Source organism: Pyrgilauda ruficollis, unplaced genomic scaffold (assembly GCF_017590135.1).
Source record: "Pyrgilauda ruficollis isolate IOZ18807 unplaced genomic scaffold, ASM1759013v1 scaffold6, whole genome shotgun sequence".
NCBI classification, from domain to species: Eukaryota; Metazoa; Chordata; class Aves; order Passeriformes; family Passeridae; genus Pyrgilauda; species Pyrgilauda ruficollis.
The window spans coordinates 2,516,559-2,538,152 of NW_024527710.1; the positions used below are offsets into that span (position 1 = coordinate 2,516,559).

Consider the following 21,594-nt stretch of genomic DNA (forward strand, 5'->3'; position numbering starts at 1 on the left):
ATCTTCCAGATCATTTAAATTCTACAGGTGGTGTACTTTCTTTATCTGTACACATCTGATCTTCATCCCCAAATCTCATGTACATATTTGGGGGGATGTGTACTAAGCACAGGCTTTTTGCTGGTGAAAGAGCAGAGCTCTCTTTGCCTTCCTAACTTCGATTTTATGGCATATCTGTAAAACATATTGTGCAGAAATAATTTTAGTAGCCCAACTACTGAGCTATTAATTTACATATCTCTTTTCATTTGATTTACCAAAGGTGTATTAAATGAGCATATTCCTTCTGTTGTCATAGCAGTAAACCAGTCTAAGTCACTGTTGGTCTACTTTGGGTAATGTTTCAGTAGTTATGGAAGCAGTGGAAAAGCATATTAGTACAAGACACCTGAGAAACAGATATTCCATTCCTTTTTTGTGCTGTGATAATGTTCTTTAAATGAAAAAAAAAAAAAAGTTCCCAAGAATGCCTATATAACTAAGAGGCTGATATATCTGGAGAGTGATGTGTGAGATAAAATCAAAGTGAATTAACATTGCCAGGTGCTTTTTGTTGTTTATCACAGAAATTTATCTTTGTAAAATTATATCATTAACATCTCTCTAGTAGGAGCTATGTACATGACTAAGACACCTCTGTCACTCAGGTGAAAATAGAATTGATGGTAACTCTCTTGCTTATCATCCTGGTTGTGGTATTGCACATTTTTACTTACTTTGTTCATCATGATTTTCAAGCCTTAGAAGCCTTCTGGTCTTACTTACTATTTTTTCATTTCTGCAGTGGACATATGAATGATGAGCTATCACTGGTTTGTTCTGACTTTTATTGTAGTCTGTTGAAATTTATTCTAGGCAATATTGTGATAAGATACTGTCTTATCAAACTTCCTGATATTTCATCAAGCTGTCAAAATGTTGTCAGTTAAACCATTGTTTTCAGTTCTGTTCCAGAATTACTGTTAATATTTCACTTCACTTGAATGAGAATCAGACAACACTAGTGAGGTTTTAAAGCTTATTGCAAAATACTTCATAAAATATGGTAGAAATAGAACAAGTGCATAACAATGGCAAACTGTGGCTTGAGTCCATATACTTAAGTATTTTTATTTTTATTTTTCTAGTGTAATTGTCTAGCTACTCATTTGGAAACATGTATAAACTTGTTGTTTTACTACTGATTTAGTAGTACTGATTTGAAACTGGACACTCTTGACATTCCGTGTGAGTAGTAACTATGGAAATGAGAAATTATGACCCAGAATACTGGCTGACAGCATTTTGTGACAAGAATTATTGTCTCAATATCTTTGCAAAATGTCAGCTGCCTTGTGGAATAACCCTGCATACCTGATTATGAATTGTTACGGAAATTTCCCTGTTTCACTACCGGTGAAAGCAAACCAGCAACATTCCCTTCTCCATGCAGAGCTTTCATTGTAAGGAAGCAATTAAAGATTTCGCTCATAACCACAACTTATTACAATAAACAGTTCCTCATCTTTCTCATATCTGTTCTAAGTCTTTAGGGAGGAATTATGTTTGATGACACTTATAGACTCAAACTTCTATAGGCACAGTTACACCCAAGAAACTCATAAATCTTCATATGCAAATGAACCCATGAAACTGCTTATGGCCATGGGGCTGTGTGCTTAACCCACTTTCATCAGAAAGGAATCACAGTGCCTCACTCCCTAGGTGCTACATTAACTGACAGGAGCTCAGGCAGTGGCCTCCAGGTGAAGACAATTAAGCTATCCTGCCGGATCTGGAATGTGTTGGGAGCGATTCAGTGATTGGTTGTAAAGGAAGGAAGAAAGGAATGTGTCCTGCTTTTCCTTGTTAGGGCTTGCTACCTCCCTAGGGATAAGAGAACTGTTTATTTCCCTCCTGAAGGGGTTAAAAAAGAATTATGTTGCATGTGAAGCAGGTGATCGGAACAGCTTAACCAACTTACTATATCGTATATATTCAACAATATTCCTTTTTACAGCTTCTTTCTCTTTTTTTAATTGTGTGGATGAAAAGCAGGAGCAATCTGATCTGCCTTACCATTTGCCTATAAGCTTCTGTGTCCATGTTGGAGGCTACAGGAAATCAGTGCTTTACCACTGAAATAAAAAGGAAAAAGTAATTTAAAAGGAAATGCATTTATGTTATGCATTCCCAGTGCAGAGATATAGGTCCAGAGTGGTCACAGATTCTCCCATATTTGGTAACACTGCTGCTGCACACTGAAAATTGAAAACAGAACTTCACAAAGAGAGAAAAAAAAATCAGTGGAATTTTAACTACAGCCCTGTGCACTCTGGCACCATGGTAAACCACAAAAAGCACACACAAGTGTGCTGTAATGCATTTTGAACATGTCTTCCTGTGGTCATTTTGATGTTCAAGATCATATGGTGCTGCCATTTCCTTCTCTTTTCCAATTCATTTCAGTTGTTGCACAGTGGTATTGATGGAAAATCTGTTCCTGCAGCTTGTTCTGATAAAGCCTGTCTTCCTAGAACAGGTTTTGTGGCAGGAGCCAGATTCAGAAACCCAGACTGAATCTCAGTACAGTAGATTTGACTCTCAGATATCAAAACCAGCAAAGAAAATTTTAAAAATGAGTAATTCTTTGAAGCGTCTTGGTAAAGCTAGGAACACCCACTAGTACAGAATGTGTTTGCTAAAAATTAAGTTTCTGGAGAGGATTACAGGAGTTCATGGGGGAGGAATTCACTGAGAATTACTAGATACAGAAGTCATGCTTGGTTCAGGAAGTTTATCAGCTGCAGATGGCTGGAAGGTCAGGAAAATATGCCTGTGCAGTGTTTCATATGTTTCTCAAGCACCCATTCATGGCTATTTTGAGAAGCAAGACACTGGTTCTACTGGACTCTTGGTCTTACCCAGCCTGGTCATTCCTATTTTGAAGCCTTACCTGCATAAATTCTATGTTCTTAGGTTTTTACTGCTGAAAAATCCTTGCTTGCGAGATAAAGTACCAGAGATTATTAGAAATCCCGTATGGTGTTGAGATTAATCTATAGCTTAATCTGTTTCTTACATTAATGCCTTTACTTTTGAGTATGCTAGGTCCCACATCTTGGAGTCTGTAAGATTAGGACCTGACCTTGAATGTTTGTGTCTTTCACACTTACATACACGGTGATAAATAATGTTATAAAAAAAGAAATCCTCTTCTACAGTACCTTTAGATATGTGAGTACAGAAGAAAAATGTGGGTATCAGTTATTAGTCTCCTTTTGAGGCATTAACTGTGTATGCCTATATTCTGAGCATAGCCATACATCCACTTTGAAGACAAGATAGCTGTACAGTATGTGTACATGTGACCATAAAAAGCAGTACATATTTCTCCCTTTTTTTAGCTTTCCAACTTCTACTCATCAGAGAAAATTTTTGTTTCTGGATTTTGACCAGTCTTGTTGTACTTCTGCATATCTCCTACCTTTGAAGTCCCTTAATATTATCTCTGAGGATTTTCTTTTAGCTTTCCAGCTTGAGCCCTGCAAGACCATTCTCTGACATACCTTTTGATGTTTTAGTAGGTCACTGACATACAGCTTTTACCTGCCATCAGACTTCAAAGCCTGTAATGTTTGGCAGCCAAGCCTGTCTCGGGCATTTTTCTACTGGTTGGGAGAAGTTACTGAAATTAGATGGCAAATGCTCCAGCAACACTGGAGTCACATTCCTATGCTGAAGATTGCCAGTGTGGCTTTGTTGATTATATGCTGCTTCACAGCTGCATCTGGCACTGGAGGCTCTCTGTCTGAAGAGGATAGTCTCCAAAGCTGTTCCACAGAACAGGGTCAGGGTGACGAGGAAGGAACCAGCCCAGGTTTGTGGCCTGCCTTTGGTAAAGTCCTCAGGTTCTAGAAGAATGCAATTTTCATCTCTGTAGGCTTTTACCTACTGGGACTGCTCTTCCAAGAGCAGCTGTCAACGGTGTCTGCCAAAGGACTCCACCTGCAGTCATCCTGCCGTGACACAAGGGCTAAGTCTCCTCACAGGGGCATCCCATCTTAAGTGGGACCCCATCTTTGTGAATCATGGGACAAGCAGGGGAACTCAGAGGGCAACCCCGCATGTTCCTACCAAGACAGTTTATTCAGGAGAAAGCTGAGGAGGGTCTCCCATCGGAGTGCAGGCAGTATCAGCAGCCTTTCCATTCACTAGATTTGCAAACTTACCAACTTGTGTTTCTCATTCTTGCTGTTATCAAACACAGTACCATGCTGCTGACATGCCAATGAACCAGTCGTAACTTGGACACAAACGAGTAGGGTTATTTATTTGTATTTGATACTGCAGACTTCTAGTTATATATAGTTTGGATTCCTCATTAAAACTACAGATTTGTAAAGAATATTTGCTAAAAAGAAACTCCTTTTGAATAGCTGTCAGTAAATGTGAGGACTTATGGCTTTTCTCAGAATAAAATGTTAAAATACTGTGATTTTCAATACAGTGAATTGTATTCTATATTTTTGTGCTATATGCATAATCAAAAGTAACAGATATTCATACATTTTGTTAGCCTATAAGTATCACATTGGATTATTTAACCTAGGCAAAATGACAGAAATAGATCAGTTCTATTACTTTAATCCTTAGCTGATTAGTATCATGCTTCAAAAGACATGCTGCTCTTTTAGACACAATGTAATTTTCTCATATATATTTATATATAAAATTATAATGGTCCTGATTTTGCACATATTATTCAGTAGAGAGTTTCTGAGAGCACTGCTTCCATTGCACAAGAAAATGTTATATGATATTAAATAACGTTGTATGAAACAAGTCCAGAATCTGTTCTCACGTCTGTTATTCAAATATTATATTGCCATAGCATCTGCTGTCTTGCAGCTAATCAGATTCATCATTACTATTTAAAGCAAAAACAGGAAACAAAACAAAACAGAGACCCTGTTGGTGCTGGATAAGGAATTTTTGGGACAAGTCCAGTGAGAGATTGATGAACTATAGCACTTGGTATCTCAGCCCATGGCCTATGGGTATTTCTGTATTAGGCACTACACTCCCTTTATTATTAACAGGAAGATTTAGGAGCCTCATTTTAGGACAGTTGAGCAACCTGTGCCCTGGGCAAAGAGCAGTTAAGGTCAGTAGGAAATTCCCTTCAGGAATTCAGGTGCTGCACCAAGTCTGAGAGCCACTCAGGAATTGTCCCTTGGGAACAGGCATCTACAATTGTTCCATCAGAAACTGCATAGAGTTTGTTATTTTTACTTTTGTACAGTTGTTCAGGGATCAGCAAACTCAGAGATATGTCAGAGGCATTTAATACCTTGTCTTTAAAGGGCCCATGCCGGTATCTTTTCTACATTTCTATTTATTTATATGAGATCTGTTCACATGGACAAGTCTAACAACTGCATGGCAGATGTTTCTTTCCACTTTTTTGTAATTACATCACTTGAGTGAAGATCCAATATTTTGAAAGAAAGGAAATACTGATGGGTGGAAAAGGTCAGTTAGAGTAGAGAGTCTTCTCCCAGCAGCTCTGTCTGAAACTCATACTCATGATCAAGAAGCATTCATAATTGTCATTGACGGAGGCAACTGGATTTTTTGTAGCTGAGAAATACCACCCACAATTAAGCAAATTGTTATACAGGACAGGACTAGGAGTAGAGCCCTCTCCTGATGCTAGTCTAGAGACATGCCACAGAAGTCTCATGACAATATTGCCACAGGAGACTGATCTGCATTCACTGACACAGAAGACACTGGCCATAGCACTGTACTTTCAAAACCTATGAACACCTTATAATCACTTTAGCTACTTCATTGAGCAATATTATACCCTCTAGCATCTATATGCACACCAGTGTTCAATAAAGTGTTATGTAATTTTAAAGACCTCCTTTAATACAGGTGATTAAAACTACTGTATCACAAAGCAGACCGTAATACTTAATTTGGTAAGAAGATGTTAGAAAGAACTTGACCGAGATTTCCAGGTTACAATGTTGAGGATGAAAACTACTGAATGAGCTCCTTGTACAAAAATTACTTCCTCAGGTAATGTGACCAGCATAGGATATTTAGTAAAGCTTGAGATCCAGCCATTATAGCTGGGTTATGTTTTTCTTGCCTTGTTAATGTTGTGGTCAGATGCTGCTTTTGTAGTAGAAAGAAGAGTAATCACATAGCTCTAGTTCAGCCCAGAGCTTCATTATGAGCTTTTGTAAAGGGCAAAGTATATCTTGCTCTGTGGTGATGAGAATAACCTTTATTTCCCAGTCCTTTTTAGTCCTGAAGTACCAAATAGTGTCCATTAGTAATGCACAGGAGAATACAGCTCATCACCTTTCCCTCACCGTATCCAAGCACTCAGCTCTGGCTGCAGTTCAGATAAACTTGTAACAACGCATAGGCACAACAGTTCAGTTTCACCATGATTAGCTCAGTTGTCCTTACCAGCCAATATTGGTCAGCTTTATGCTTTAACTACGCTCATTAAACAGTGTTCACTTCTTCACAGCAAACATACATCATTGTATCTCAAACATATATATCGTCATAAAAATTGAATCTGAAACAGTTTCTTCCTGAACAAGCTGCATAACAGCCAAGGAATCAGGAGTGCTGATCTTTAGCTGAATCTCTCTTTCATTTGTCTAGGCTCCAACATAAAAATATGATCTCTGGCAACAAAACTGCTTATGGAAGCCAAGTACAGTCTGTAAGACTAGCACAGAAAACTCTGAGCCACCATGAGAAAAACCATTCCAGCTTCCCCTTAAGCAGGTTGTGAGGTTACAGCTCCCTACCCCATCACAAAGTAGTACACTTGGGTTTGCCTCCTTCGAGGCAGGCTGTACTTGCTCTCCTGGCAAAATGATCTGAGTGAACTGCAAGACCTTTAACCATAGGGGTTCTTTTAACCTAGATCATTTTGTCAGGGCTGGATTTGAACAATCATCGCACAACATTGGAGGCAGGAGAAGGAAGGAAGAGGCAAAAGCATAGATCTGGAAGTACAAACCACTTAATCACATGTATTGCATTTGATTGCTACTTGAGAACCTTACGTGCTCTCCCAACCTGAAATACACTCCTTGGCAGACAACTATTGTTAGAGGAAAAATGGAATGTATGTTAAAAATAGTTCTGAAACTACTGAAGATTAAGGGGTTTATTTGCTACATTTACTGTTGTGTTAATAATTAGTCAAATTTGGGACAGGAAAAGTTTCTAACCACACCTGGGTTTTTTTGTTGGTTTGTTTTTTTCTTTTTTACCTGATTTATCAAATTCTTTAAGTACTAAATATTGTCAAGAAAATACAAATGAATTTTTGCTTTGAGGCTGAGAGTAGCCAACGCTTGCAGAAGGACTTTGTGTGCTCCAGAGCAGTGAGACAGAAACCCAGCGACAGCAGGAGTCCCTTCAGCACCCTGCAGGCCGGCTGTCCTGAGGGCTTCCAGAAACTGGGTAACACTGTATCCTGTAATCGACTGCCAGCCCTTAATTCGAATGGCAAAGCCGACAGAAACTGCACCACGAGCCCCTTCTCCTTCCTGCAAGGCAAACCCAGCAGCGAGAGCGGTGCTTAGCACCTCTCCCGCTGCAGCCCTGCTGCCCGGAGCCCGGCGGAGCAGGAGCCGCCCGGCCGACAGCCTTTGGCAGGAGCTCCTACAAGGAGTTCCCAGCCAAACCTTCTGGTCCCTGTAGAAACAGGCTGTTTCCCTGCTAACCCTTAATTGTTGGGCTTTCTCTGCCTTAAATCCTGCTGGTACTGGTAGGGCAGGTGGGGCTAACTGAGCCAGGGTGGTAGCTGCAGGCCTCCTGGCTCCCACAGCAGCAGGTCGCTGTGCCGTAATTACTGTTGGTTAATAGTGTGTTTGGCAAGTTCTGGAAGTCATTCCCTTCACGCAGTCTTTCCTTTCATTCCTCACCACCCACTGCTCTCCTTGGCAATTGCTAGTTAAGGTGGAAGTTTCTTAAGAAACTGCTTGTTAAAAATTTGGAAATAGGGTGCTGTATATGCCAGTGGCAATCCTTTTCCCTGCAGAATTAGCAAATGGAGTTGTTCTGTGTCCAGTTGCATTTCTCTCATTGTGCTTCTGGCTTTGCATAATTTTTGAGGAACAGTTTAGGATGTTATGTAGCTCATCTAGGGCAGGGCAGGATGCCATATAAAAGAGGGAAGACCAGGGAATGAGTTTTAAATTAGGTCAGTTGATGTAACTGAAAAGAAGAAATCAACAGTTTGGGGCATCAGGTCTGATAATAACTGCTCTGCATTAAGCTAAAAACCAGCTAGATCATCTGAGAGAAAAACCAGATAATAATTGTGAAATAGAGACGAGATTAGTGGAGAAGAGGGCTATGAGCAAGGGCAGAGGTGAGTGAGTGAATATCTCCCATAGAAAGAGACCTCGTTCATCATGTTAAAAAGCATGGAGGGATTATCTTGGCGGTGAATTACAATGAGCCATTAAATAAAAATGTCATTATTTAGTACATGCTAAAGCTATGCATTTAATTTCCCTTGCTCATCTTTGTGGTCTGCCTTGAAGACTAGTACTGAGAAGAGAGAGATGGCTGATCCCTGTGTGAGTGGCACATCTGCAGGAGATGGGGTGCTCCTGTTCTCTATCAGTTGGCTCTGCAGGTTCATACCAGTCCATAGTGGCTGCTGTAGTTTCACCCACATAGCTCCCCTAAGGGCATCTGCTGCACTGACTGAAATGTAGGGTGTTCTAGGAAGTGTGCATGAATGTTTTATCTTGATGGGTTCTCAGGTAGGTGGGTGGTATTTATTACAACCAAAAAGATCTTGTGAGAGAAAAAATAAATTCTTTTATAAACCGTCAGTAGATGCAGTAGGGCAGGGGGAACAATTTTTTGAATTTTCAAAGACTTTAAGCAAATAATTTTCAGGTTTGAGTTCTAGCTGTTCTTCAATAACAGTTCACTTAAAATATAGCAGTGGGCAGATTTTACTAAAAATGTCACATTATTTTCTTAAACAGAAACTGAATCTTGAATGGTTTTCCGATATACACATTATGTTGGCCTTTTGCAGGAGCCTATATATAAATTCTTGAAAATAAATGGTTTATGGAAATACTTCTTGAGAGGAGAATGTTGGAATGCAAGCAGAAGGTAGAAATTTCTGCCAAGTTACCTCTCTAAGTAATTAGTTACAATTATTTAAAGTGATGCCCAGCATGGCGCCAGGGTTGGGTTTCTTGCAGTTGCTTCACTTGCAGATGTGGCAGGCAACAATAGCAGCAAATATTCAGCTCTGTACTGAATGCTCATAATTGAAGTCTTCGAACTAGTCTAGAAAATCTGGCACTTCTGCATGTAGATAGAATAGAGACAGTATTTTGAAACTGATTCCTTAACCGAAGTTACTTTCCCAGTTCTAGTTACATGAATGCTGCTATCTAGAAATGTTTCTTCTCTAAACAATGATTGGAGGCTGCAACGTAGAGCAGCTTTCATCAGGCAGGTATTTCTTTGGATTTCAAAGAGACTTCTGTGTGAGTAAAGTAAGGAAGAAACCAGGAATTGAAGTTTGGGGTTTTTGTTGGTTTGTCTTTTTTAATTGTAACATAGATATGCTATGGCTTTTATTTCACTGTGTGCACACGCTCTATCAGGAAAAGAAACATGTTAAAAGAGTCATAGAAGTGGCTCTTACAAAGTTGGACATTTCACTTGCTGCTCTCATGAAAACTTAGCATTTTTAATTAAAACAAATTCAATTTTCATGTCTCTTCTTGGGGACTACATTGTTGAGACACTGGCCTCTTATTGCCCCAGTCTTCGCTGTGAACTAGTAAAGGGCGACATACAGCAGCTGTCAGACCATTAATCCTCTTCCCACTTTATCTGCTGCAGCAAAAATTGTGATGTACACCTGGCCTTTTTATGCAAGACATATTTTCTTGAAGGTGGATCTATTATTTCCATTTCTCCTTCATGTAGTGTTTTCCAAGACAGTTTAGGAGGCAATCAACACTGTACAGTCTGAGAGATGGTTGCAGCTGTTTTGTGCCAGATTTGATTCAGGGGGAGTGCAGACAATCTGTATTCAATTTGGCAGCCAAGCTGAAAATGGGGAGGAAAAAAAGCTCTGAACAATGAAAAAGCAAAAGGACAATTGTTTGTTGTTTTACTTTGAGAAAAACCCAAAACTTCACTTAACATTCCCATAATGCAGCATGTGGGCTCAAACCCTTTTTTCAAAAGATGTTTGAAGATAGGCCTCCCACAATGTAGAACACTTTTATGTTTTAAATCAAAAGTAACTGAAAAAATATTTCAAAAGCATAAAAGCATAAAAAACATATAATCCTAGTATTTCTTTGTCACTTTCAATCTCATGTCTAGAACAGATTTTTTTTTTTTTTTTTTTTTTTTTGGCAAATAAACAATTCAGCAATAAATTTGCTGAACTCTTGTATGGACCCAGGTTAGCTTATGTGGGAGCTGGCATGAGAGAGACAAGACTGTGGAGGGGTTGGAGCATATGAAGTGTATATGTACTTGGAACAGCTGAGTTTATTCTTTCTAGCATTTTCTAAAATGTGCCTGGGAATGGTGTAATTATGGCAAGATAAAGTCACTTCTATTTGCAAAAAGAGTGTCTGTAAGGAAGAGAGACTCTGCTGGAGCTGTAGGCTTCTCTTTTGAACAAAGGTTTGGCTCACCAAATAGTATCCACTGCTTTGTATTCTATCTATTGATAAGTATAGGAATTTCTTGTTTATCTTTTTTATTGTTTTTGAACACTTATCTAATGGTTTCAATGACTTTTTCCCACAATAAACCTTTCTTTTGCTGATGATGTGATTGTTGATTGTACTATTTAACCCACATTCCCTACCACGCTTCCTTGTTTTCACATTAAATTAGTTTACAATTGTTTACTCTGGCCCGATTTTGACACCTGCAGTATCGATTACCTGAATGATCAAAATCCTTTTGAAGGTTAGAGTATTGTTTTCTTTTTTACTTTTTTTTCCCATGCTTAGAAGACTTGAAGAATTTATAAATTCTGGATTTCTAAATTTACATTGCATGTAATTTAGAATTTTTCAAGGTGAAGAAAAGTTTTTGAACAGTGCTTAACATTGACACGAGAGATAAGAAATGTCACAACTTGTTTTAGTTTAGTTGTTTAATTTCAGGTTTTATGAATTCCAAAAGAAATTTAATAAAATTCTTCCAGTAGAATAAATAATGGCAAATATGAAAAGGAAAGATGAAGGAAGGAGAAGATTGGTACTGTAACACAAAATCCTGCATAGAAGTGGCTGGGGAAGGAGGCTGGAGCAAGGATGGGGAAATTGAAGATGTAAAGCCTGAAAACTGCTAGGGTTAAGGAACTGGGCTAGGAATTTGGTGCTGGAGGCTTTGATACATTTTTGAAAGTAAGTCCCATCCCAGCCCTTGGGCATTGGATCTAAGATTGCTGAATTTAAATGGCCTTTTAATAACGACAAATAAAATGTGGGCTTGTAGTCCTGCCTCTGGAAGAAGAAAAAACTACTGCTGCCGTCAAGCACTGTGAGATGATGTAACAGAAGTCTGTAGTCAGGTCTAAAGGTCATGGTATTGCTGGGAACTATCTAACTTTCTGTATGATGATGCAAATTTCTGCTTTACCAACTTCTCTTTCCTCTTAACCAGAAAAAGTGCATATATCTGCACATGCAACTAAATTCAGAAGATGAATTATGCCAAAATTTGGGCTGTCTGGGTAGCTGAATCCACACCCATGCCGGGGATATAGTCTGAGGTTGTATAGTAATTTTGTTACTGCTTTCATTTTCAACTAGTAGGCAACAGAGCTCATGCAGGAATAAAAGTGGGCTGAGTACAGCAGAAAGTGTGTGTGTGTGCACGCACACGTTACTCACAACAATACTGGAAGCTGCACAATTAATGATAAACTGGAACACAAAGCGTGGGAGGTTGAGCATGAGAAATTCATTCTGCGCTTTGCCACGGTGTTTGTGTTTCGTTGGCCAAATCACTTAAAAGCAAAGCCTGTTTGCTAAACACCACGGAGCCTGAGTTTGGACTTTTCCTCCCTTTTGAAGCGTGTTGTGCGTACAGCGGTCGCTGCTGCGCGGCTCCCTCCGCGCGCCGCACCTGCCGCGCACCGGCACCCGCGGAGCTCGGGGGCGTGTCCCAGGGAGCCCCGCCCCCGCAGCACCCGGCCAATGGCGGAGAGCGGGCGGGGCCGGGGGCGGTGGCGACCCCGGGGGCGGTGGCGGCGAGCGGGGCTCGTTGAGGGGAGGGCGCTCCATGGGCAGCGGGGCGGCCGCGCGAGGGGCCCGCGGCGGCCCGGCTGCTGCCTGCGCTCGGCCGCCGCTCTCCGGTAAGCGCCCGCTGCGGGAACGCTGCGGCGGGAGGAGGGGGGGCGTCGCCTGTCGCCGCCGGGAGGAGCCGTGGGCGAGCGTGGGGCAGGGCGCCGGTGAGTCGCCGGGGGGACGGGGGCGGCTGGAGGGGCCCGGTGGCCCCTCCCGGTGCAAGTTTGGCCCCGGCGACCCCCACCGCCCCGCCCGGCGGTTCCCCGGAGCGGTGCCGGGCGTTCCCCGCGCTCCCACCTCCGCCCTGCCCTGCACATCTGGCGGCCCCTGCCCCGTACCTGCCGCGGCCGCGGGGAGTGCCCGCCGCGGGGCCGTGAGGGCCGGGGCGGCCGCGGGGCGCCGGGAATGCGCGGCGGGGGCAGGGCGGAGCGCCGACCCCCGCCCGGGGCACCGGGAGCGGCCCTGCCCTCCGCCCGCCAGCGACGTGGCCCCTTCTTTGCTTTCTTTCTCGCTTTCTTTTTTTTTTTTTTTTCCTTTCTTCCCCTCCCTACCGGGGAGATTGTGCTGGGAGAGCAAATTTTTGAAATATCTGGCGCTTTAGTTTTTCATCTTTTTTTCCGTCGGGACGGGCAGTGGCTCGCTGTGAGCCAGAGGAGTCTGGAGGCGTTTATAACAAAGCTGGTGGATGCTTTTCGCTTTCAAAGCCAGAGTCTCCTGAAGAAATATGAAACACTTTTCAGTAATGAAAGGCATGTGTTCTGTGAGGGAAACGTTTCCCATCTGCCTTGTAACACAGGAGGAACAGACGTAAGGGCTAATATTTACGAAGAAAAGGTGCTTCTTGTGCTAAACTGCTCAGTTTTGGTTTTCATAAGTTTTCTCCACTTAGAAACACTTTGTCATCACTTTTACAATTTTCAGAGTGGTGGCATCATTGTAGTGCTTCTACAAAAAAAAGGCAACATTTCTGAAATAACACAGCTTTAAAAGCATGGACTTGTCACTGGAACAGGTCTAACACACCATGCTACTTAAAAAGTTGACTCTGAAGCTGGCCAGACTTAAAAGAGGCATGTCTTTTAAATAATATGAAAATCTTTCTCGATATAAATAGATATCACACTTGTTAAGAGGAGAGAAGGTTATGTTTTGCCTCTAATTGCAAGGCAGAATTGCAAAGTAGCTTTGTAGCCATGAGAATTATATGTGGGAACAGAAGAAACTTGCTTAAACACTATGTTTAATGTAAACCTCACTTCAATCTACTTGAGGTGTTTGGAATTGCTTAATTATCTGCATTATTTGTATAGTGTGATGAGTGTTCTTATACATACTGACTTTAAGCAGTAAACAGAAATTAGAGCAGTTAATTTGTGTTAAATTCTGAAGTTTTCTTCCCTCTCTCCCCACACACGCTCCCTGGAAGGCTTGCACATTAATTACAAAAACAACTGCTTTGACCACGTTTCCTCTGATATTTTTAAACTGCAAACAGAAATAAAGCAGAAATAATGGAAAAATAATTGAAGTGCATTAGAGTAATGCCTATTGAAATTCATAATGGGAGTGTTCAAAGTGGTAAAGGTGCTACTGCTTCAGTTGCTCTAACCAAATATAAACATATGCAGGAGAACCCGTTTCAGCCTGTATTTTTTAGTTTATAACAACTCTTATTTTTAGGTAATTGAATTTGAAGATTTGCTGCAGATGTGTCTGCAACCCATATTAACTTTTTAGCTGTTGTGTTGCAATTCGGGTTTTGGGGTTTTTTTCCCCTGTGATGTTTATGCTATAGTGTAAACACTGGGAATTTCTCCTGGTGTGGAGAGAACAACAGCAGGCGTTGTGGGAGCTGCTGAGCTGCTGGAAGCGTACCTGACTCTGCCACCTGCAGTTTGCTTTGAAATGAATCGCTTAACCTGACATAGCAAAATTTTCAGTAGCTTTCTGCTTTGTTTGTTTGGTTTTTTTTCCTAAAGGAAAGGAATGCAGGTAGATTCTTTGTTTATACTCCCCCAAATTTGTGCACTTTTGTGGTGGAACTTTCAGAGCAGAGCAACATTATTCAGGGTAACTGCACTGGAACTTGCAGATGAACTTTGATACTAAAATATTTTTCATTCTCTTCATTTTTCTGTGTTTTTTTTTTTTTAATTGCCTTTTATATTAATAGATAACAGGCTGAAAAGCCCACATAACTTCTTTGAGGATATTTTCCTTTCTGAGACAAACTGTGGTAGGCCATGGTTTCTTGTGTGGGGCACTGCACAAAGAAAATTCATCCTGTTAGATCAAGGCTGTGTATTATCTTAAGAGACAGGATGCTGAATACAGCTTGGTGGCTCATGCAAGAGGGGGTGTTGATCATAGTCTGTATCACATCAAGTGTTTTTGTGATTGTATTCAGTTGAAGTAACATTTCATAGTAAAGACTAGGTCTTGGTAAATGTAGAGAATGCAATTTCTAAATATTCATCGAAGAAACTTCTCATGAAATAAACATGCATCATGATTAGCTTTTGAAATAATTTTGGCATGGCACTGATTTTTTTTTTAATGCAACAATCTTCTGTACAAATTTAAATAAGTTCAAATAGTCAAAGCCTTTATAATACTCAGTTTAGCATTTTTATGTAAAGCGGTATCATCTCAAAAGGAATTTTGGCTCTTCTTGGTACAAAAGTACCACTTCACTTATATTTCTGTACTAATCAGCGTTTTTCCTTCTCTTCCACCTCTTCTCCCTCCCCAATTTCTAAGGGTTTCACCTTTGGCTTGTCCAATGGCCATCAAGTGACAGTGAGTGTTGACTGCGGGAGCTCTCCAAGCACAGTGGCTGCTGGGATGTTGCGGCAGAACGGCGGAAGTAACAAGCGTGGTTTGGGATTAGCCCGCCTGTCTACCTCCAACTTCTTCACCATCTCGACTGCAGGAAACTGGGGAATGGGGCGCAGCACCAAGAGCAGCTCTCTGAGCAGCATTAGCTCCAACTCTGACTGCTATGATAATCCTGTTGTGGATCCAGAATATATCATGCAACTGGTGAACGATGTCAGAAAATTTGCAGATGTGCTACTATATTTGAAGGAAGCCTTTCTTTCAGAAGGTGTGTCAGTTGTTCTTAATTCTTAGATTTTCTGAAACTCTTAACAACTCCATTTGTGTGTTTTAACTAGTGTTTGCTGTGGTTGTTTCCCCCTGCCCTTTACCTTCATCATTTACCCTCCCTTCCTTTTCCCTCCCCACCCCCAGCATGGTGATTACAGGAAGTGATGGTTTTTAGTTTGGGTTCTGCACTTCCTCACCAGAACAGTGCAATCTGTTTCATAATCATAACAAGGGAAAATAAGAGCTTAGCGGGCTGTCTAGGCTGATGCTTAAATTTGTGAGTCCATCGACTGATTAGTTTTTTAACCACTTGAATGGTTAAAATGGTTTTTGTAATTACAAACAATTCTATTGCTATTGTGGTTGTATTTCAGTTTTCTAGGCTGATTTGGTTTTTGTAAGTCTTCCACACTAGTAGTTTGAGTTTTAAGGTAGGATATAATTATACTGTCTTCCTTTGCAAGTGAGGTATTTACTGTCTTCTGCCAGCAGGTGGAAACTGCAAATTTTCTCCTGTTTACAGGAGGTGTGTGTTATTGTGTTCCTGTTCCTTTTGGGGCAATACCAGTAGTCCAGTTTTGGTCATCAGCATTTTATCTGAATTTTGTGAGATTAATATCTGAACTGACAGCCAGAGCAGTTTTGTGTAAGATGTCCTGAGTGCTGAACATTTACGGTCACCTCTGTATTCAAGTGAGTGTGCACACAGCTGAAATACTGCTGCTAAAATGTGTGTGAACAATTCTTAAAAGAGCAATAATTTAACACTAGTGATTGCGGAGCACACAGGATGAGCAGAGTTATTTGTGAGGTTGGGTGTCTGCTGCCTACTGAGAATGAAATGGGCATCCTGTAGGAAAGGACTGTCAAAACACTGAAGTGTTCCCATTGCCATGCAGCAGTAGTTAACTACTTGTCACTTTGAAATTTTGAGCTCAAAAGATCCAAAAAACCTAACCTGGAAAACAGGAGTTGTAATCTTATTTTATAATGTGGTATAGAATTAATTTGTGAAACTGTGTTGTCCATTTAAAGGATTTATAATTTATAAAGGAAAGATGTTTCTCTTCCGTAGTTGGGAGTTTTATTTTTGACCTTCATCCCCATAATATAGTGAGCTCTGTAATGCCGGCCATGCTTACTGCTGGCTGGAGACAACCTCCTAGAAGCTGCATAGTTTGGTTTGCATTTTCTATTGTTTGGAAACATTCCCAGTTGTCTGTCCAAAAACTAACAAAAACTTACCAAGGTGGTTGAACGGACTTCTTGCACATAAAATTGTGGTTTGCAATGCTTGCAGCTTACCACCATCCTGAAATTAGTTACGTCAATTATTTGAAGATGGAATCAATTGCAGGGATAGGAAATTAATTTCTTCCTTTTTGGAAGGGTAAACATCAGTGAGTGTTTATATTTGCTTGGTAAGCATGCCTAGAGATCCTATAGGTCTTTCAGCTTCTAACTATTGTTCTTTCAGCTTGTGCATCAACTGTTAGTTGTTGTGTTGCTTCTCTGGCAGATTTGTTTAAACTCTTGATGCACAGTAGCTTCAGGTTTGACCATGTGGCTCCCAGTTGTCCCCATTCTGCTGCTGGGGTCCTGCAGTGGTTGGCAGCTGATTGCCAAGGGTGTGTGCCTTCAGTGTCATTCATACTGTCTGGTACCCTGTTTGTGGTACCTGGGCTATCATAGAAGAGCCCAGCAGTTACTCATCTGTGGTTCACTTAACATTCATCTGATGTAGTGATCCAATCTTGGATGACAAATCTAAGAGATCTTGGGTTATAACATGTGTTTGTCCCTAACCTGGAGCATGAATGCCTTGGGATTACAGACTTGAACTGTGTTTTGTTATGGTACCAATACGAGTCGATTTGTCTCATGAAGAATAAGTTGAAATCTCTTGAGGGGAGTATTAGGTCAAGGAAATGTTCCATAGATTTCAAGGCTACTTCTCTTTGCATTCCTTATGGCAACATGATTTAATTTCTTACAGTAGTCCCATTGTCATAATGCTGAATAAATTTTTGATACCCATCAAACAAAGGGAAACCTAAACCAACAACCCAACCAAAGCACCCCAAACCAGCAAACAAAACACTCTGAATGTGACTGTAGAGTTTAAAAGGTTGACAGCTGTTTGGACATGAGGGGGCTGCAGTTGTCTCTTGTGTTGAGTGAAGTACCAAATGTTCCATACCCTTCAGTTCTTGTTGTCCTTTAGACCTTGTACTCATTGGATGTATCATTCTCTTATTAGTGATTCAATCTGGGAGTCACTATGAGATCAAGATACTTTATTGTTGTTTTCATTAAAGGAGAGTTCTGGGCATTTTTTGAACCTAGGTCAATGAATCCAGTGCTGTTGCACAAATTTTGTATTTAATTCTCCTCGATGACAGGCTGAAACGGTAGTGGTGGTTAGTGCAACTGGTGCAGTTAGTGCATCAGTGTCTTGGACCAGTCTCCAGCTACATTTCCAGATGAGCAGGATTGTCATGTAGCCACAAGGATTAGTAAGGAAAGTTGTTGTCATTGTGTTTTTGTGTTTGAACTGCAAGGTTGTCTTCAGTTGTAGCATTTGTACTTTATGTAGTTAGAGATAACTTAAATTTATGGAGAAGTCTCAAAATAAGTCTTCTTTCTTTTCTGATAAGAAGAAAATGAAAACAATTCCTGCCTGGAAGGCCAGACCTGAGATTGTATGTTGAGTTAGTACCTAGAAAACTCAGATAATTTCCTATAATTTGTACTGTTCTTAGTTCATTTGACTGCTCAGTTTTATGGGTGGCATTGTTTTCCTGGTGTGCCCCGGGTTTACTTATTTCCATCCTAATGTGCATCCCAAGTACAAACTGTTAACACAGAATGGCTTGAAAGCTGGTGAGTTTTCTCTGTGCTTTGAGTTCCAACAGTAGCATTTCAGCTGTTGGCTGAGAGTGTGAGAACTTTGTTGTTGCCTGCAACTTACACCCCTCTTTCCAAAGGTGGGACACAGAGGGAAGTACCGTATCAAGGCTGGAGCCAATCTCTGATTTTCAGAGTAGTGGCACTCAAGATAAAAGAAGTAACTTCCTATGGTAAAAGCAGTTTTAGGAACTGAGAAGTTGTTTGATTCCCATGGAGACCTGCTGAGGGCTTAAAAGCCTGACCACAGTATCGAAAATATTAGAGATTTTGAAGTGTATGAGGTATATTTAAGGTAAATCCTGTAAATTGAAGAGGTTAGTTCTTGTCCCAAACATGCAGGACTGAACTCTTACAAACTTGTATTAGAGAATCTACGAGTTCAAAAAAACATTGCTTACTGCATTGATATGCAAAGTTGAGAATCTATTTAATAGATGTTTATGTATGAGGTTGGTGACTACAGTCCAAGCTTTTACTGCATATAATAAATTTTACTGTTGCTTCAAGTAAATGATGTTACTGTGTGGTCTTTGTTCAGATGAGACTCATTTTCTCAGGTGTAAAAAGACCATGCAAAAGAATATTTAGGACATGGTAAAATATCTTCTAATTATGAACTGAAATCAAATACTTAATCTTTAAGCAGTACATAGCAGCTTTTGCTTGTATTGCATTAGAGCAGGAGAAAGCATTCCTGTTTCCCTGCTCTGGAGGTACTTAGCTACTAGTTTTGTGACATCTGCTCCTTTTTTTTTTAGGAATATAATATATACCATAAGGTCTGCCCTTGAGACTGTGGGAAATACTGTGTTTCATTATGAATAGCTCTAAGGGTAAAATTTGCATGTGGTTTAAAAGTGCAGGAATAATTACATTTTAATATGTAGTCATCTTGATTGTACTGTAGAATATACTTCGGAATTTTTGCTTACTTTATCACAAACTTTGAAGTAATCATCAAAGTGTGATATTGTGTCCTTCATGTGGGTAATTCTGCATCCTTTTAATGAGCAAAAACTTTCTTCAGTTTCATCCTATCTTCAACAAATGTAAATTGTAGTTCATTCTAAAATATTAATACACTTTTTTTTCCCAGGTATCTTAGAACCAGAGTAGCAAGATAAAGCTATTATCTTTCATTACAGATTTCTCTGCAGATCAGAATGTGTCTGATTTTTTTTAGAGTTTGATAGATTTTTTTTGTTGTTGTTTGGGGTTTGTTTTTTGATTGTCTTTGTTGGTTTTTTTTTTTTTTTTGGCTTTGGTTTCTGTTTAGTGGTTTTGTTTTGTGGGTTTTTGTTTTTTTTTTAACTGAAGCAGAGTCAAAAGTACTGCTGAAGCTGGAAGGCCTGGTCAGGAATGTTTGCATTCTCTTTACAGTAGCACCAATACTTTCAAACGCATCAGGAATGCTACCTAACTTGAAACCTATCAGGCTGTTATTTTTGCAGGATAAGATATTCACCCCAGTGGGACAGTTCTAAAGGTGTCTCAAGGTAAACATCTTCCTCAAAATGGGGAACTTGTAATCTCTAGTGACTTCAAAACCTTCTTTTAGCACGACAGAGATTGGTGTTAATCACGCACTACACTAAAAGCCAGAAGCCATTTACTGAATATAGTGCCTGAGGCTCAAAGGTGAATGATTTCTCTTCAGCCCTTCCTGACTTAATAATGTATATTGTCCCTATTTTTAGTATGATTAAGGCACTGCAGTATTTTTAGCATTTCATTTTTTATTTCCTTATTTTGTTATAGTCTAAAATACTACTGCCCTTTTTTCTGAGACTATGTTCTTGAAAGTCAGTTTGTCCTGTTTTGCTAGGGAAATCTGAAGCTCATTAGTTACTACAGTGAAGATTACAGATTGAATTTATGATAATTTTTAATATTAGGTGTAATTTTGTAATTAGGTGCTGTTTGTTCTTTATTCCAATTTTGATGTTTCTCAGTGAAAGGTGCTGTCTTTGATACACCTTAAACCAGATGTATTTACCTGTCTAATGACACCTTATACTAAAATGCTTGGTAGGTGGGCAGACTGCTCTAAACAAGGATCTGATGAAGTATTTACTTTTCTTTGCAGTTTCTGGAAGCAACATTTGGGAGAGTTTTTTATATTTGTTTTGATTTGAGGGCAGTTGGACTAGTTTTTGTGGAAGATGGTGCTGGTTTTCTGCTGGGTAGTATTTTGTTTGATAAATAAGAAACTTTTATGAGAGAAGGGAAAGGAAAATGTCAGGGTAGTTAACTTTTGGGAACTGTGAAAACATAGTGATTATCAAATGTGTAAACAACCTGCTTGTGAATTATTAAATGACCTTTGAGAATTGCTAGAAAAAAAGCAGAGGAATCCATGTAATACCTAGCACATTGTTTCTCTTCTTCCATGTAGCACAGAAAAAGAAGGAAAACAAAGTGTCTAGTAACTAATGAATAATATTACAGAATTAAAAATAGTTGAGGATATTGAGAAATAGTCTAAAGTGGACTTTTAAGGTTTATCACTTCTAGAATCTGTCAAAGTGGAATATGCTTGCAGTATCTGAAGAATAATTTTGTGATTTATTATTAAAATATAATTTTTGTGCTTTGTAGCTCTATTCAGACTTGATCCACAAGGAACTAACTGCATGTTTCAAATGCATTTGCCTGTAATAAGATTGTTCATCCTCTTGCTGAACCAAATTAGATGTTAAAAGGTGAATTCTGACAACTTATGTTTGCTGCTTTGGATGTTATGATTTCCATGGCAGAGTTAGCAGAAGTGCCTGTTTGAGCCTCAGTAGCAGAGAGGCCAGGACAAAACCAGGCTGGGGCAGCTGCAAGGAATAACTTCTAATGGGCTCCTGCAGAAATTGCCTTTATTTTCCCCTCTCCATCAGCAGCTTAATTGTTGATACAGTTCTGTAACTGTTTAAAATCCTCAAGATGCATCTAAACCTTCTATTTTTTTATTATAAAGCTTGTTATGCTTGGGGTTTTGTTTTAAACATGCTGATAATCTATTTCCACCGCAGTTTACAAAGAAACTTCTACATGAGCTGCTGTGATCTCACAGTTTCTCTTTGACACTGGTGGTAGTTCTCTGGTGACTGCATAGCAAGCCAAGTTTTGGGGGCAGATCTACCTGAAAACTAGTCCTAGGAAGAAAGGAACTAGTTTTTAGCTGGATCAGTTCCATGAGCTGGCTGTAAGGTTGTACTGAGTGCCAGCAAAAAGGGAGAAGGTGGCTGGCAAAAGAACAAGG

At 40.0% G+C, this 21,594-nt stretch overlaps 1 protein-coding gene across 6 annotated transcripts in view; it reads left to right on the forward strand.

The window, feature by feature from the left end:
• Positions 1-12,267: 12,267 nt before the first annotated feature.
• The window catches only part of ARHGAP29 (Rho GTPase activating protein 29), a 50,390-nt gene continuing 41,063 nt past the window's right edge, over positions 12,268-21,594 (forward strand). For all 6 annotated transcript variants that reach the window (XM_041483250.1, XM_041483251.1, XM_041483255.1 and 3 more), the window contains exons 1-2: positions 12,268-12,394; positions 15,087-15,432. In XM_041483250.1, the coding sequence (XP_041339184.1) occupies positions 15,171-15,432 (262 nt within the window). In that variant the 5' untranslated portion in view covers positions 12,268-12,394; positions 15,087-15,170. The remainder of the gene's footprint in view (positions 12,395-15,086; positions 15,433-21,594) is intronic.